The sequence below is a fragment of the Helianthus annuus genome, chromosome 17, assembly GCF_002127325.2.
Source record: "Helianthus annuus cultivar XRQ/B chromosome 17, HanXRQr2.0-SUNRISE, whole genome shotgun sequence".
NCBI lineage: Eukaryota > Viridiplantae > Streptophyta > Magnoliopsida > Asterales > Asteraceae > Helianthus > Helianthus annuus.
Window position 1 is genome coordinate 34,226,668 of NC_035449.2, and position 16,381 is coordinate 34,243,048.

The 16,381-nt window shown below is 36.1% G+C and overlaps 2 protein-coding genes and 1 long non-coding RNA gene across 7 annotated transcripts; 1 reads left to right on the forward strand and 2 right to left on the reverse strand.

Annotated features, from left to right (window-relative positions):
* The first annotated feature begins 599 nt into the window (after nt 1-599).
* LOC110868058 (probable serine/threonine-protein kinase PIX7) lies at nt 600-4,119 on the forward strand. The gene is made up of 6 exons (XM_022117145.2): nt 600-1,344; nt 1,817-2,151; nt 2,284-2,419; nt 2,973-3,109; nt 3,192-3,315; nt 3,405-4,119. Exons 1-6 carry the CDS (start codon nt 1,122-1,124, stop codon nt 3,926-3,928), a joined length of 1,479 nt encoding a protein of 492 aa, XP_021972837.1. The 5' UTR covers nt 600-1,121; the 3' UTR covers nt 3,929-4,119.
* A 1,364-nt stretch (nt 4,120-5,483) lies between these two features.
* On the reverse strand, nt 5,484-8,016 carry LOC110868057 (mitochondrial outer membrane protein porin of 36 kDa). The gene is made up of 6 exons (XM_022117144.2): nt 7,693-8,016; nt 7,453-7,520; nt 6,577-6,687; nt 6,404-6,490; nt 6,121-6,329; nt 5,484-6,025 (listed from the first exon to the last, which is right to left on the reverse strand). Exons 1-6 carry the CDS (start codon nt 7,739-7,741, stop codon nt 5,719-5,721), a joined length of 831 nt encoding a protein of 276 aa, XP_021972836.1. The 5' UTR covers nt 7,742-8,016; the 3' UTR covers nt 5,484-5,718.
* A 2,003-nt stretch (nt 8,017-10,019) lies between these two features.
* Nucleotides 10,020-12,291, reverse strand: LOC110868056. Of its 5 annotated transcripts, none has more exons than XR_004886573.1 (3): nt 12,018-12,291; nt 10,703-11,930; nt 10,020-10,622 (listed from the first exon to the last, which is right to left on the reverse strand). It is a non-coding gene; the product is annotated as an uncharacterized LOC110868056 (long non-coding RNA). The 5 variants fall into 5 exon arrangements; XR_004886571.1 differs by having other exon boundaries at nt 10,020-10,321; nt 10,574-11,930; XR_004886572.1 differs by having other exon boundaries at nt 10,020-10,331; nt 10,574-11,930.
* Between the last annotated feature and the right edge of the window lie 4,090 nt (nt 12,292-16,381).

Below are 16,381 nucleotides of genomic sequence, written 5' to 3' on the forward strand. Positions count from 1 at the left end.
TGAATGAAGTTTGGGAGAGAGAGAAATGAACAACTTTTTTTTGGGGGGGGGGTGATGATTTATGTCTGCAAGTCAGACTAAAATGACATATGACAGGTTTTAAGTAAATGACCAATATACCCTTTGAGGTGGTAAAATCTGATTGGTGGAGAGTGGTTCTCGCGGTTCTTACAACTGGGTGTGATTTTCATTTTAGCGGCCCCCTACATACATATACATATTATATATACACACATATTAACTAATTAACTATTCTTTTTTTTATTTATTATAATATATATTTATTATAACAAAGTTTTAACTTTGTTAGTATTAAAGGAAGAAAGATGTACTAAGTTTTTCACATAAAGGACTATGACTGTAATTATTAAAGTTAAAGGCTATCTATTCCAATTCAATACATGTAGGTATAAATATGGTCACATAAAACATTTAAGAAATGTACGTATAAATAAACGATTCACATCCATTCTATATATTTCTATAACTTTGGTGGCGTGAATGTCACTTTTTTTAAAGATAGGGTCTACTTGAAAATCACACAATCTACTGTTACATCTCTCTTTATCTCTCTCTAGGTTAGTATAATTCCTTTAAATATAATCTTAAAATATTTTTTGGGAAGATTGAACTGGTCATTCTTTTGTTAAGATTTGTTTAATCTTTTGAGATAGGAGACATAACTGGTGGTGTTCCCTTTTGAACTGAGATTATCTCTCTCTGCAACACCACTCTCTTTCTCTGTGTTTCTTTCAATTCTTTTTGGGTGTGATCTAAATCTCCTCTTCAGTTTCACCGTTACAAAAAAAAAAAACCCATTAAATTTCCAAATTTTTTTTTCATTTTTTTGTTGTAAAAATTCAAGATTGGGAATAAAGACTACAAATTGTCACTAAAAATCCAATCTTTGTGGGGTTTTGTTTGAGTCTCTTTTTGTTGTATGCAAGTCAAAGTTTATTGCTTCTTTTCTTGAGCCATGTGAGGTGAGAGTTAATCCAAGAGTGTGTGTCACCATCTCCCATCTGTTCTTCAAATGGGTCTGGATTATTTCATCTGATTTTGGATCTTTTTGTTATAAATTTGGGATTTTGATGATACCCTTTTAGGGTTTGTGTTAGAAGATGAAATCTGTTGATGAAAAAGGGGTGGAATCTTGGCATGTTGTGAAATCAAATAAGAAGAAGAAAAATAATAATAAATATAAAAAATGTGATGAAATTGGTTTAGATGGAGAAGGGGATAAGACTGCTACTGGATGTTGGAGCAGGTGGAAGTTAATTGGCAGTTGTGTTTCTTCAAGATCTAAAGTTGATACTTCAATCAGTGGTATCAGTACTCAAACTGGTAATTTCAGTTAATCCCTTTAATTTTTTATTTTTTTCTTTATGCAAGAATGTTAATTTGCAACTGTTTCTTGAATCTTTAATGGCTTGTGATAGTTTTAATGTTGTTTGTAGTGTTATTTATGCAAGATTGTTAATTTATTAATTTTCTTGAATCTCTAGTGGCTTGTGATTGCCTTAATGTTGCTTGTAGTGTTATTTATGAAAAATAAAAAAATAAAAAAAAATTATTAATTGTCTTGAATCTTTAGTGGCTTGTGATTGTTGGTATGTTGTTTGTGGTGTTATTTATGCAATAATGTTAATTTTCAAATTGTCTTGAATGATCTTCAATGGCTTTTGATTGCTTTAATGTTGTTTGCTATCAAGAACTCCTGTACTAGGTTTAAAGTTTAATCCTAGGTTATTGATCAAATTTAGGATGTTTTCATGTAATTTGAGTACTGAATATGTGTTTTTGGCATTCTTAATAGAAAGTAAATCGACGAACGATACAAGCAAAGATCAACCGGTAGTTCAAGTAACGTCATCAACTACCACAAGTACAGGAGAAAGCATTTCATCCACTCAAAAATTTGAAGATGAATTAAAAATTTCTTCTCGCCTTCGGAAATTTGCTTTTAATGATTTAAAAATGGCAACACGTAACTTTAGACCCGAAAGTCTTCTCGGTGAAGGAGGGTTCGGTTGCGTATTTAAAGGATGGATTGAAGAAAACGGGACTGCACCGGTTAAACCGGGCACCGGGCTCACAGTTGCCGTTAAAACCCTCAATCATGACGGGCTTCAAGGCCATAAAGAGTGGCTGGTACGACAATTTATCCATTTCTTTTTTACTTATTTGTGTTTCTATTATTAGAGGTAGCAAAACGAGCGTGTTGACTATTGTTATAACATATAAGTATATTGTTTAAAATTGCCACCTGTGTGTTGTTGGCAGGCAGAAGTCAGTTATTTAGGTGATCTCCTCCATCCAAATTTGGTTAAATTGATTGGTTACTGCATTGAAGATGATCAAAGGCTGCTAGCTTACGAGTTCATGCCTCGTGGGAGCTTGGAAAATCATTTATTTAGAAGTAAGTTGATTGCTTTCTCTATATCATTTCATTATCATTAATAAACTCAAAAGCTATGCAGTTAATGCGGTAAAAAAATCGGATATCGGTCAAGGATTGATATTTGAGATGTAGGTTATTGCGGTGGGATATCGGTAATTTTAATATCATGCATAATAAATATATATATATATATATAGAGAGAGAGAGAGAGAGCAATTTAACACTAACAATTAATAATTAAGACTTAAAACACTAATAGCAGCAATAAGAAGAATAACAAATGGTAGAACTGAGAAGAAATGTACTGATATCTCGGGAAAAGCGGCGCTATATCGATCAAATATCAGTCAATATCGCCGATAATACGGTACCGATATTTGACACCGATATTTTACATTGGGACCGCTAACCGATATAATATATCACCGATATTAACTGCATAGCTCAAAAGTGTTAAAAACAATGAATTTTTGTATGCTAAATTCTGCCGTTAATTTTGTTAAAATTTGTCTGATACCCTGTAATTTGTTCACATGTTGGTGAGCATTCTAAATTGTTCTTAATTTTGTAGGATCATTACCTCTACCATGGTCAATCAGAATGAAAATCGCACTCGGGGCTGCAAAGGGACTGGCTTATCTACACGAAGAAGCAAAAAGACCCGTGATTTATCGTGATTTCAAAACCTCCAACATTTTGTTAGACGCGGTATGCAACACGAACTCATCAAGCGTTTGACTTTTCATGAATTTGCTTTCGGGTTCATCTTTTTAACGATTCAATTTTCCAGGAATATAACGCAAAGCTTTCTGATTTTGGTCTTGCTAAAGACGCCCCCGAGGGTGATAAAACGCATGTTTCCACTAGAGTCATGGGAACATACGGTTACGCAGCTCCGGAATATGTAATGACAGGTTTGACTTTTTACTTTTTATTCTTGACTTTTTGTGTTTCTTGTTTCTTTAGCGTTTGAATCACATATGTTATTTGTTTTCTCGTGTAGGGCATCTTACTGCAAAGAGTGACGTATATAGTTTCGGAGTCGTTTTACTTGAAATGTTGACCGGTAGAAGGTCGATGGACAAAAACCGTCCAAACGGTGAGCACAATCTCGTAGAATGGGCTCGACCACATTTAGGAGAGAGGAGGCGGTTTTATAAGCTAATAGACCCACGTCTCGAGGGTCATTTCTCTATAAAGGGAGCCCAGAAAGCGGCCCAGCTAGCAGCCCGTTGCCTGAGCCGAGACTCAAAGGTCAGACCACTCATGAGTGAAGTTGTTGAGTCATTAAAGCCATTGCCGGCCCTAAAGGACATGGCTAGCTCATCAATTTACTTCCAGACGGTCCAATCTGAACGGGTCGGGTCGAGCCCAAATGGCCGAAACGGGGCCCGGTTTCAAAACGGGTCGCTTTCAAGAAACGGGTCACAGCATCCTAGAAGCCTATCGATATCAAGTAGCACACGTGCGTCGCCGTTTCATCAGCAGTTGGTTCAAAACTCACCAAAGCCGAATGAGAAGCGTTAAGAATGGTGTTTTTGGTATATGAGATTTAATTTCTTAGTATTGTTATTAATATTTTTTTCTTTTTAAAAGATAGTTCTAATTGTCTAAAGCCGTATAAGAGCAACAAAAAGAAATGTGGAATTTATGTTGTGATGAATTTAGAGTGATCATGGCAGTGTAATTTATGAGGAGCTGTGAAGTTGATTTAAAAAGAATTTTATGCTACAAAAATGATATCCCCTAGAAACCTTTGTATGACATGTACAAATTAATGAAAATACTAAATGGTTAGTAATGAAAGTTCATGAATTATAAAACGATATTTTGAGTTAAGATACATTTACAAAAATAAGAGATATAATACGAAGGGGAAGCGGGGAAGAAAATGTTGGTTCACAGATATTTGAGATGTGATGTAATAAGTTACTTATTTATTAGGGCATACGGGGTGGTCCGTTATACCACCCCGATCACTCGTTAACCCATCACGCTACACCGCCGCCGCATGAAGTTTAACGCGTTATTTTTTAAACGCGTTAAACATATAACGCGTTGAACTTTTGAAAAGTTTGGCTTCTTTTTGCTTGACGAACCTTCAAACCCTGGACGAACCCTCAAACCCTGGACGAACCATCTCCCACTTTCACTTCTGAACAATTTGGGCTTTTTTTTTGCTTGACGAACCTTGGCTTCTTTTGGGTTGTTCATCAATTTGGGCTTTTGGAAATGAAAATTAAAAAAATTTAGTGATAAGCAGTAACTATGAAAAATGGTTTCTAATTTTTATAATTAGTGAAATTTAAAATTTAGTGTTTAATTTCTAATTTTAAAATGAAAATTAAAAAAAATTGGGAGTGATAGAATTCCATCACTAGTGATACCACCCCGCTACATTTCTATCACTAGTGATAGAAATTTGGTTGATGACATGGCATGATTTTATTGGACAATGGGAGTGATAGAATCTATCACTAGTGAACCACCCCTCCTCCCTTAGGTATAGATAAGAAGACATTAATCTTACAATGTCGTTAAAGCTACCTCATTTACTTTGTTTATTACTTTACCCCCTCGACTCACGTTTAGTTACTTTACACTCGTGTTATCTTTTGGGTGTTGGTATATGAATGCTATTCGAGAAAAATACAGGCCAATGTAAGAGACAGAAATATAACGTAAAAAAGAGTGCAAACATAGATTTTGGGTTATAGGGTAGGAAGTCAATGTTTGTGATAACAGTAAGACTGTGTAGTAGGGCATTATGATAAGCGGACAAGCGGACAAGCGGACTCGACCTGGCATACCGAAAAGTTTATAGCAAGTGATAGTTGTGAGCATAAACAAGTGAACATCATCAAAGAATTTAGTGGAAAATATGAATTGGACAAACTGATGAGTGGAGATCTCTCTTTGTGTATTTCTTTCAAATTCCAATTGACACTCAATAAATGATAAACTTGAGATATGGATTGTTGAGATCAAGAATTTTAAAAGGGGAAGTAATGTTACATGTAGTTTGAAATTATTCAACTTGTAATAGCTTAGTTAGGCTGTTAATCATCTCAGACATTTGAAATAATCAAACACATTCCTGTTCTCATTCAAACCTGTGGATTTTTCGCTTTTAACAGTTTTTAAGATGATAATCAACCCGATTAAAAAAAATATGTCTGCTTAAACAGCAACTGATCCATTGAAAACAAGACCAAAATCAATGGAAATTTTTTGCAAGGCGGTAAGTCCTCAATTGGAAAATCAACATCAAGTCATTAACCAAACTTATTCCGGTGCCAACATCACTATAAAGCGCTTCAAGGCTTCAAAGCTAGAGCCAATCCAACCTTCGCGCTCTTCTCAATCGCCCTAGTGTCCACTTCTCCCGAAATAGTCAACACAGACTTCGGCCGCCATTCATGCTGCAAAAGAGCACTTGCTATGCCGGCGTTGTTCACCCGAGCCTTCACCGTGGTCAATGGGTCAAGTGAATGCTGAGTCCCGATTGTTAGAGAGTTCTCGTTGCTAGAGAACCCATGGCTCAACTCTGCGCCAACCGCTGTGTTAGTCAATGGGCTGACGGTATGGTAGTAGGAAGCAGTTAGGGTGTCTGCTTTATCGTTCCTGTTACAATCACATAATATTTTCCAGATATAACGATATCAGAAGCTAGTTCAAAGATAACCAGTTGCGTAATTACTAATTTGTCATCTACTTACAGGATCAAAGATGCAATAAGGTCAGAAGTTGAGAAACTTAATGCTGCATTATATTTAGTGAAATTTCCAGAAGCAGTATCGAAGCAGACATCAGTCCCGAGTGCCACTGTGTTGTTTCCGGCTACCCCTGAAAAGTTGACCAAGGGGCTAGCGGTCAAACCAATACTAGTACTGATTCCTGCATACTCGTGCAGGTATTGAAGTTCAACCTGTAACGTAACTTTCATGAGACTTGACAGTCCTCGTGTAAAACATATAAGTGATGACGGTTATTGATAGATACCTTGCCAGATCTCTGATCAGGAACAACGAAACTGAAGATGGTTTTCAGTCCAGGTGCGGGTTCATCGATTGTGATAGTTGTGAATAGCTAGATGGTTGTCATATAGTCAGCCATATTGTTAAGTTCCTTAGAATATAATATTAAATCGAATCAAATGAACTAGTGTTACTTACCTTTGAGTTGGTGTCCACTTTGACATCAGTCGTGATGTTTTTGTTGATCAGTTTAGTGCTGACATCAGCCAAAAATAACTCACCTTTCTTAGCTCCTGATGAGGTAATGGCCTGTAATATTGAGGATGTTAACAATTTCAGAAACCACAGGTAGACAGTTTTCTAACGAAGCGATACAACTTTAGGTATTGATTTATATCAATTTGGTGGCATCTATTCAATAGGAGAAACCGATTCTAGATGATAACATGATCAAAACAGCAAATGAACCATAAGGAGGAAAGGAAACCTTTAAAAATCATTTAGTCATTAAAAGACGATGGGCGACGGCCCATTTGTTGTGTTAAATAAATAGACTATACTAAGAAAGAAGAAAAGAGCCCAGTATTATGCGTCTCATGATAAGAACAAAAAAAAAGCGCTCATAAGTGATGCTTACAGCGCACAAGTGCACCTTAGGTGCGTTTCTTTAAAACACAAGATGCAAGTAGTCATCTCAAAATAATCATATGCATATTAAGAAGTTTGGATAACTGAAACAGAACTTAAAATTCTTCATGAAACCCAGACATTTTGCAAATCAGTTATCAACAGTTACAGGCTATTTACCATGTCTAGAGTCCCCAATGCACAATTTAAGAAATGAAACACATATAGCAAAAACACCTAAATAAGCAAAAGCATTACTATAACTTCCACTTGTACAAATTACAGCTCAATTTAAGCATAATCAACCTAACACTTAAATAAGTTTCTTCTTCCACAAGAAACGTCAACCTACTACACACAATAATCTAGCCCTAAGTCGATACATACACACACACACACACACACACACACACACACACACACATATATAGAGGGAGAGAGGCTTACAACTCCGTTGGCGGTATAGGTAGTGAGAGTAAACTTGTGGTCGCTCTGGTAATCCTTATACAAAAGATCTGAAATCACCAATTCTAGAATAATCAACAGATGCAAAACAACAAACACACACACACTTGTTGCACATAAGAACACACACAAAATCGGAAACAGAATTTTATATAAATAAACGAAATCTTCTCAATAATAATAAACAAATTAACAATCTATGTGAAAAAATTGATGAATTACCTCTGGCTTTCTTGCCGATATCAGGGTAGAGACCTGGACCTTTCACCATCTTTGTTCTAGTGAGAGAAATGTTAGAGAGAGAGAGAAAGAGATGATCGTTTGCGTGAATTTCAAAGACGACACAGCCGATTAAATTGAATCGGTGTGGGTTGTTGGTGTGTACGTGTTTTTTCTTCTCAATCGGAGCTTCTCAGCCGTTGATTTTTCACTGAATTTCTACAAATCATTTTTCTCTTTTTTTTAAATAACTGTTTTTTTTTTCAATAACTGGAGATGCTATGGTCTTGATTTTATTTCGAGAAGGTGCTTATCTTTTTTAATTTTTGGATGATAATTTAATCGTTAGGTTCCAAAAGTATAAGGAATATGCTATTTTCCAGCGAACATGACAAGAATACAATGTGGGTTAAACTGGACGCCCCTGATATTTTAGAAAGACTCAAACTATCCACGTTCTATTTGCACACATTTGTCTCGTATATATCTACACAGGATTACATCAAAATCAGTGCTTAACTAGTGATACTTCTGGTCTAGCTGCTTCTATACAGGGCGAATAAGACCCCTTGTACAGGTCTCATATATGACCCCTGCCCTTTATATGTCTCGTATAGGCCTATATAGTGTGTATATAAGGTTTTTTTTACAAAGATCTTATACAATACTAATCGTTTTAGCAAAGCTTGATAAAAATAAGTATTCTTTTTTATTAATTTCATCGACACTGAATCGGAATAATGATTTTTGTACAATTAATATTAGTGTTATATAAATAACATGATTTTTGTATAATTAATACTAGGTTATAACCCTGTGTATTACACGGGGTTGAATAAATAAATTTTATATATTAAATAATAAAACATTATATATAAAAAAAATCTGTTTTTTATAATACACAATAGACATAAAAAAACATAAAAAGTTTTTTTTAAACACAATTGATAAAAAAAACATAAAAAATGTGTGTGTGTTTATTCTAAAAACGCAATAGAATAGAAAAATAAAACCCTCAAAAATGTCTTTGCTCTAAAATACAATGGAAAGAAAACACAAAAAATGTGTTTTTTTTTTGTTGTCATAACGGAATTAAATAAAAACACAAAAATGTGTGTACTCTGAGAACCTAAAATCGTTATATTCAAAGCAAAATTGATCCAATTCTTCTGTCAGAGTCCTAAGGGTTATAAACCCGTTAGCATGCGCAACCATATAGTCAGGCGGCAATATACCGGTGGTCGTAAGAGTTTTTATCGATTTTAGTAGGAGGTTGGTATCAATCAAAGCTACTAAATCTCTTTAATTCTTTTGTTTATCCTCCTTTAAAAAGCTACTAAATCTCTTTAATTCTTTTGTTTATCCTCCTTTAAAAACAAAATGGTTACAATTACAAAAATAATATGAATATTCGTATTCTTTGAGATCTGACTCCAACCTATAACCTCCACATTGGAAGGTCACGAGTTTTCTTCCTTCCATACCAATTGATCTTGGATTCATTGCCCGATTGTGATGCTTTTAACGTAAGAAAAAAATACAAATTCAAATAAGTCTTGTTCGATCTAGTTTTTTTTTATCAATCTTATGTTCAATCTAGTTTTTTTAACAATCTAAAAACACAACTAATATGTTTAGCATAAACATGGAGTAACAAATATAGTTCTAAGAAATATATTATATTATTAAAAGTGATATGCTTTGTTGAGATTGAAGATTTTTAAAAGTATTTGATATAATTTTGAAAATCGAATCTATGATATAACATAACATACTTTTAAAATATAATATTTGCAAAAATACATTTTAGATTAAATTAAAATAATAATTATCTATAAGAGATAGCCTAATATGATGACAAGTGTCCCTAAAGTGGTTTCTTTTATTATATAGTATAGATTAGTGGTATTATAATTTTTTTTTGAATGGCTAAACTTGCACACCATAGGGATTGAACCCCTGACCTCTCCTATCCTAAACTCTATCTAAACTCACCAACACCACTGGGCTACTCCCAAGTGGATTAGTGGTATTATAATTAGTATGAGTTTTTTTATAATTAATATTAGTGTTATTGATATTAATATGGTTTTTTAATTAATATTAGCATTATTGGCACTAAAAAGAGAAAACAAAAAAATAAAAATATACACCGCGCATAGGGCAAGACTGGGCGTCTAGTGTGGTTCAAAAGACCATTATAGCCCTGTGTTGCCCCAGCCTAGCCCTAACTCAGGGGTATAATACTCTTTTAAACAGCCATAGACGCATAGTCTAGCCCTGTACACGGCGTCTAGCCCCTATAATATAAAATTTTTAAAAAAACAAAATGGCAAACTACCCATTTTATAGTAACTAGATGGAACCCTCCCGCCGCGTTGCGGCCGGGGACTTACAAATTCAGGCGTAATGTATACAAACTCTAGAAAGAATCCCACTCGCTTTGCGGCGGGGAAGGTTAACTAACACTAAACATTAGCCATGTAAAAACTTTGACAAGACAGATGCCATTAACCTTCTACATACTTTTATAAAGCTTGTTTGGATCATCATCCCTTGATAATAACAACCCTTCTTGAACTGAACAAATGCCATCTATCTACTTTGTACCATCTAATGGTCCACCTTCAAACTGCACAAAACTTAGTTACAATAAGCGCACATTATTTTGGGTTTATATCTCTTCCATACAGCTAAAACCCTTGGTACTTTGGGTTGTCTTATTCACACTTGGACATTTCAGAAATTTAGGTGATAAAACTTTAATATAAACCCATTTACTAAAACATAAATCAAAACATATAAACTAAATATACATGTGTAGTAAGAGACTATAAGCTAATCGCTTCCTTGGTGACATGGAATCAAGTGGTGATCTTCTTACCAATAACTAAGCGGCTTGAAATTTGGGATGTGAAGAATGCACGTCGAAACTATCAAAGAAAGAAAGAAAGAAAGCTGGCTTATATTCACTAAGTAGTTATGTTTCAAGAATAAAGAACATTAAAACAACCTGAAACAGTCTCCATTGCTACTGCTATGTTTTCCTCGGTTGAACTGTGAAAATTGCACATTGGTGTCGAAATCAAATGAATAACAATAACAATATAAATCACCGGGGTAACCCTTTACCCAAAAAAAATGAATAACAATAACAGAGAAGCATTCGAGAGTATGTGGGAATCGAAAGATATACTCATCGGACAATGGAAAGAGTCAGAGATATTAAAATATGCAATTCAACCTACAACAAAGTTGTAGGCTTCTTTTTGTGTCCTGATGTCGAATTCAATTACATTAGATAAATATTGGATTTTCTAAAGTAAGCTAGCGCATTGTTATATTTCATATGCTTTGAAGATCTTATAAGCATCCAAATACAACCCAAAGTGAAATCAATTTTTAAACCAATATGTAAGTTGATCAGCCTTTATGAAATATAAGTGGGGTGAAAGGCTGAAATTACATACTAAATGCATTTAATGACACAACCTTTAACAAATATAAATGGGGTGAAAGGCTAAAAAACTACTTAATTGCACACTAAAGGCATTCAATCACACAACCTGGGCATTTTATTTTTAGTACAAAAAAGCCAACAGAGAACATAAAAAAATGATTAGCTTGGGAAGCTCCACAATGAAGAGGACTACTCTAAAAATGTGGAAAATTTTCTATTAGCTAGTTTAGAACCCAAGTTCTTCCATGACTAACCATAAGAACATACATTGGCGCAGGATAAGCTATGTCCGGGGGCGCCCGACCCCCCGAACTTTTCGATGCGTAGTCTTATAAATAGTACTTTCGTATAGGTATATACGTTGCCGCCCCCCCCCCCCCCCCCCGGTTTTGCGAAAATTCGGGGGGGCGTGGCTTCGCCAATGAGAACATAAACAAATTTATTTAGGTAATTAGCACCTGTGGAAAACCCAAGAATCATAACAATTCGGTATCTAGTTGAACACTACCGATGACAACCAAACAAAATTGCAAGAATTAAAATTGAAAATATTAAAAATTGGAGCCCCAATTGTTGAGGCTTGCCTGTTTAAATAAACCCTAACATACCAAAGATAAAGTAACTGGTTCTTACCCTACAACATTGTCGATAACCTATACCTAGTGTCGCTGGACTGTTCGGAGACGACCCATGCGTCATCAATAGGTGGTTTTAACCTTGTCAGAAACCGATTTGCAACCTCCAGATCTCCGTGTTAAGGCTGATTGGAACTTGCTCAAACCTAAGATTCAAGCTTTCTAAAGAAAGTTAGAAATCGAGCCTTAATTCCATCCATATCGAACAATCTCAAATTATAAAGAAGACATACCAGTAAGATTCTACAATGAAGATGATTATGGGGTTGTAGGGGTGCGAGTCTATGAACGACAGGGGAGAAGGATACTTCGCACATGCTTCTTTCCCGAGGGTATAAATGGAAGGGTAAAAGGCGGCCAGGGGTAACTCGCCGGATATCTTAGTGACCATTGCCGGAAGCGTGACCGGACATGCGTGTCTCTCTCTTGCCCTCTGGTTCTCTCTATCTCTCTTTTAGGTTTTCTCTCTCTGTGAGTTAAAAGGGAATTGGTGAGAAGACAGCTGAGCATGTGTCAAGTTTAGGAATAGAAAAAAAAATAAAGCACAACAATTCTTAAAGCATAAGGTACAAGACCATATTGCATAAACATGTTGAAAATTAGAGTATATATAAATAATTGTTTTTATGGGTGATTTCTAAAAATTTTCAAATATTTAATGTGGTTGGATGATTTGAAAGGTAAAAATATGTCAGATAATAGACGATATTAAAATAATCAAATTTTAGTCCTTAATTTTCATATGTATTCATATTTCTATATATTTATAATTGTAATTTGTATTAACTTAACGGTGTTAAAATGATATTTTTAAATAAACGGTTGAGAAAAAATATATTTTTAAATTAACTTAACATGATTTAAAAATGTCACGTCAAAGTTAATATCTTAAAACATGTCTTAACGACAACATGTGTTAACAAATGGCATATTTTATTTAACCCGTATAATACATGGTTTTATTCAGTCCGTGCAATACGCATGTTTTTTTAAAAACATATTTTTTTTAACGGCAAGGAACGACATGTCGACCACCGTGACACCGGGCGCTATGGCCAAGGTCGACTATTCGACCGCCGCCAGCCCCTTGGCTCTCCCAGATGCGTGGAAACCCGACATCCACCCGCCTGAAGGCACGATAGTGGAATAATCGGTAAAACCTCGCCTCTCATCCAAGACGAACCGGCGCCACCCATATTCGCCATTCACCTGGATGCTGGATGTTGCAGAAAATAATAGGAAGAGTGAGAGTCGAACCCAGATCACAATAAACACAAGTCTTTCCCCAACCACTCTAGCAGTACCTCATTACCAAATCAATTGAAAAACTTCTACATCTTTCTCCCTCCTCTCTTTTTTCTCAAATAAATAATGAACCCTTAAATATTATCTATTTTGGTTCATTATTTATTTCGCAACTGTCTTTCGTTATGGAAAGCACGACAACTTTCTATAGGTGGAAGAATAACGCTCCTAAAGTCGGTTTTGAATGCTCTCCCAACTTACTATTTTTCCTTATTTCGGGCTCCCGCTCAAGTCATCAAGTCCTTAGATCGTCTTAGAAGGAATTTCTTTTGGGGAGGTGACGAGAACGTTGATAAAATGAGTTGGGTGGCTTGGGCTAAGGTTATAAGACAGGTTTACTATGGGGGTATCGGTATTGGGTCGTTAGCAGACGCAAACCTTGCTATGTTAGCAAAATGGTGGTGGAGATTCAAGTCGGAACAAAACGCTTTGTGGAGGGAAGTTATTTGGAATATCGATAGCTCTTCTAGATTATGGCTTTTTATTCCTAGGCGCCTTTCTAACCCCGGGCCGTGGAAGCAAATAATGGGTATTGAAAACGATTTAAACAATCAGAATGTGTGTTCGATAAAGGCGATTAAAGGTTCCTTAGGTAAGGGGTCTTCTATTTTATTTTGGCATGATGTTTGGGTAGGTTCGGATGCTCTTTGTTCCACCTTCCTAAATGTAACACCCCGTGTTTCAAAGTCAAAGTCAAGATTGAAGTCAAAGGAAGAAAAGATTGCTAATTGCTATCTGTCACTCCTTGCTCAACTCCTGTTTTGACTTCTTTGACTCGTAGGTAGCCTAGTTTATGCTTAACGTTAGTTGTATTATGTGGAGTATCTATTAATAATCGAGATTTAATCGATATTTGATTGCTTTATCGCTTATCGCAATCGCGCTCGCAACTCGAATTACGCATTTTGGTTATTGTTATACGTGTGTGTGTGCTTTTATGTGTTACTTGTGCATGTTTAATTTATGTTGTATGTGGTAATCAATCGAAACGCAATCGAACTCAATCGCAATCGAAACGGTATGATAATTGGAGAAGAGATAGTACAAGATATGAGTAGTTGGGATTAAAAGTAATTTGACTAGGAAACTCTCTCGCATCGCAATGCTCGCAATCGAAATCGAAACGGCAAAACTCGTCGCACCGAACACTCGAATCAAGCGACTGATCGATCAGGCGACCAGCCGTCCGATTGGACTGCTGTCCAATCGAACAGGCTATCCGATCGGGCTGCCAACCGACCGACCAGCTCTTTCCTCTTTGGGTAACCCTATAAATACTCCTCGTCACTTTCATACTTTCTACTTTTGGCAACTGACGTCCGACCAGCGCTCTCACCTTGCTTTTTCTCTGATTTCTCTCAACTCCGGTAAGATCTCGTCCTAAATCTTATACTTCCTTAATCTACACGCACTCCTACACCTTTCTATCTTTTGAATCTTAACTTTTAACCGTGAAATCATCAAGATTCAAGGTGTTATAGGATGACGTCATCATGTGTTCTTGAAGAACTTCATGTTTTGGCCTCAATCCACCAAGAATAACTTAGATCTAACCGATTTCCACATAAACAAACAAAGATCTTCATAGATCTAAACATATTCACAATGAAAAGGATTGAAATATGGTTTTCTAACTTTCTTTCAACTCTTTTACACTAAATGCACTCAAAACCAATAGAATCAGAGCTTGTGCCAACTTACTACTCATTCTTGTGGTTGTGTTAGTTCAAGATCTGGATTCTATCCAAGAGACTACCGATTTCGGGTTAAACATGGAACACCGTCTCGAACCGTCAACTGACCGGATTGTGTGATTCCTGTCCGATCAGGAGTACCAAGTATTGACGAGGTTTTTGTTGTTTGGCACGATATCACATTATCTCGATAAAATGACAAACAATCCAAACAACCAAGTGTAAGACGAGCAGGTCGACCAGGACGGAGCGCCGTCCGAACGGACTACTGTCCGAACGCACAGCCAATCCGAACGACTGGGCAATCCGAACGACTTGCACCTTGGCTGTAACAACTCTCACCAAAATTAATATTTATTATTAGATTACATATTATTATGTTCACTAGGAAACCCTAATTGAGAAACCCAAGCAATTCTACACTAACCCTAAAATTTTCATAACAATCGGAATCAGGATCAGGGCCCCTAAAACTCAAGGGGGTAAACCCTAAATGATAATTATCTTTGAAAATTCGTTGTCTAAATTAGGAATTCATAAACTGACGACTCACCAAGGCTACCCAAGACACGAGGCTACCCTAGGCTAGGGGGTATGCCCCGATACGCGACAGAAACAGGAGCACCTTCCGCGACTCGCGGGAGGTTCGAAATTTCAGTATATATAGGGGGCTTGGGACTTGATCAGATTGCTTGTTTCGACATTAAAACTCGTTTCATGCACTGAGTTATACGTAAATTACTATCAACACACACAAATCACGGAACGCTGCTGCAACAAACAGGGTAATAACTCGATCGCTATTACGATTCAACGTCCGATCGATTGAAACTATCCAACGATTGTTTAAGTGCCACTCAAATTGAGTTTATACTTTGTTATTCATCGTGATTTCGACTTGAATGTTTGAGTGCTGTTCGAACTCGGACTATACTCTGTCATTCGTTGTGAATCCGTTGAATTGTTAAGTATTGCACTTGTAAATCGTTGTGAGGGTTTAATCTCGTGAATTGACGTAACTGCTGAATTAGTTACTAACCCCGTTTGTGTGTGCATTGTTATTTAAATCAGGTTAAAAGGCTAATCAGTAAAGTTTATACTCTGCTCGTCAAATCTGCAATGTGAGTCATTCTCTTTTTATCAACTGTTTTACAAAACTCCAAATTGTTTTCAAAGTTATAATTACAGGGATTAAGTCTTTGTAATCACCAAGTTACAGCCGGTATGTGGGGTTTTGTATACATTACTTGATAATCTTCAACATTGGGGCAGCCAATGGGTGATATGACCATAATCACAGACACCACTGGACAGGTGGGCCAGTGGGTCGAGTGACAAAGTACCGTGGGTAGTTGGTTTGATAGCAGAAACATTGTAATCGCTCTTAATACTGTAAATTATAACAAATGTGTCGTTTTAGTAAAACGAATGATTCACTCAGTATTTCCCCGCTGACAAAACTTTTTTCAAACATGTTTCAGGTGATCTACTGTGAGCAAAGAAAAGTGCCGTGAAAGCACTACCAGCTTAGAAAAGTGGCTCAATGTAAATAAATAAAGAAACATGTTTTGAGAAATAAAGATTTCCCGATGAAATCA

Coding starts and splice junctions, on each gene's coding strand:
- LOC110868058 (XM_022117145.2), top strand. CDS start 1,122: ATGAAATCTGTTGATGAAAAAGGGGTGGAATCTTGGCATGTTGTGAAA. Junction 2,152..2,283: donor AAGGCCATAAAGAGTGGCTG/GTACGACAATTT, acceptor TGTTGTTGGCAG/GCAGAAGTCAGTTATTTAGG. Junction 3,110..3,191: donor CCAACATTTTGTTAGACGCG/GTATGCAACACG, acceptor TCAATTTTCCAG/GAATATAACGCAAAGCTTTC.
- LOC110868057 (XM_022117144.2), bottom strand. CDS start 7,741: ATGGTGAAAGGTCCAGGTCTCTACCCTGATATCGGCAAGAAAGCCAGA. Junction 6,491..6,576: donor AAGTGGACACCAACTCAAAG/GTAAGTAACACT, acceptor ACAACCATCTAG/CTATTCACAACTATCACAAT. Junction 6,330..6,403: donor CTGATCAGAGATCTGGCAAG/GTATCTATCAAT, acceptor GTTACGTTACAG/GTTGAACTTCAATACCTGCA.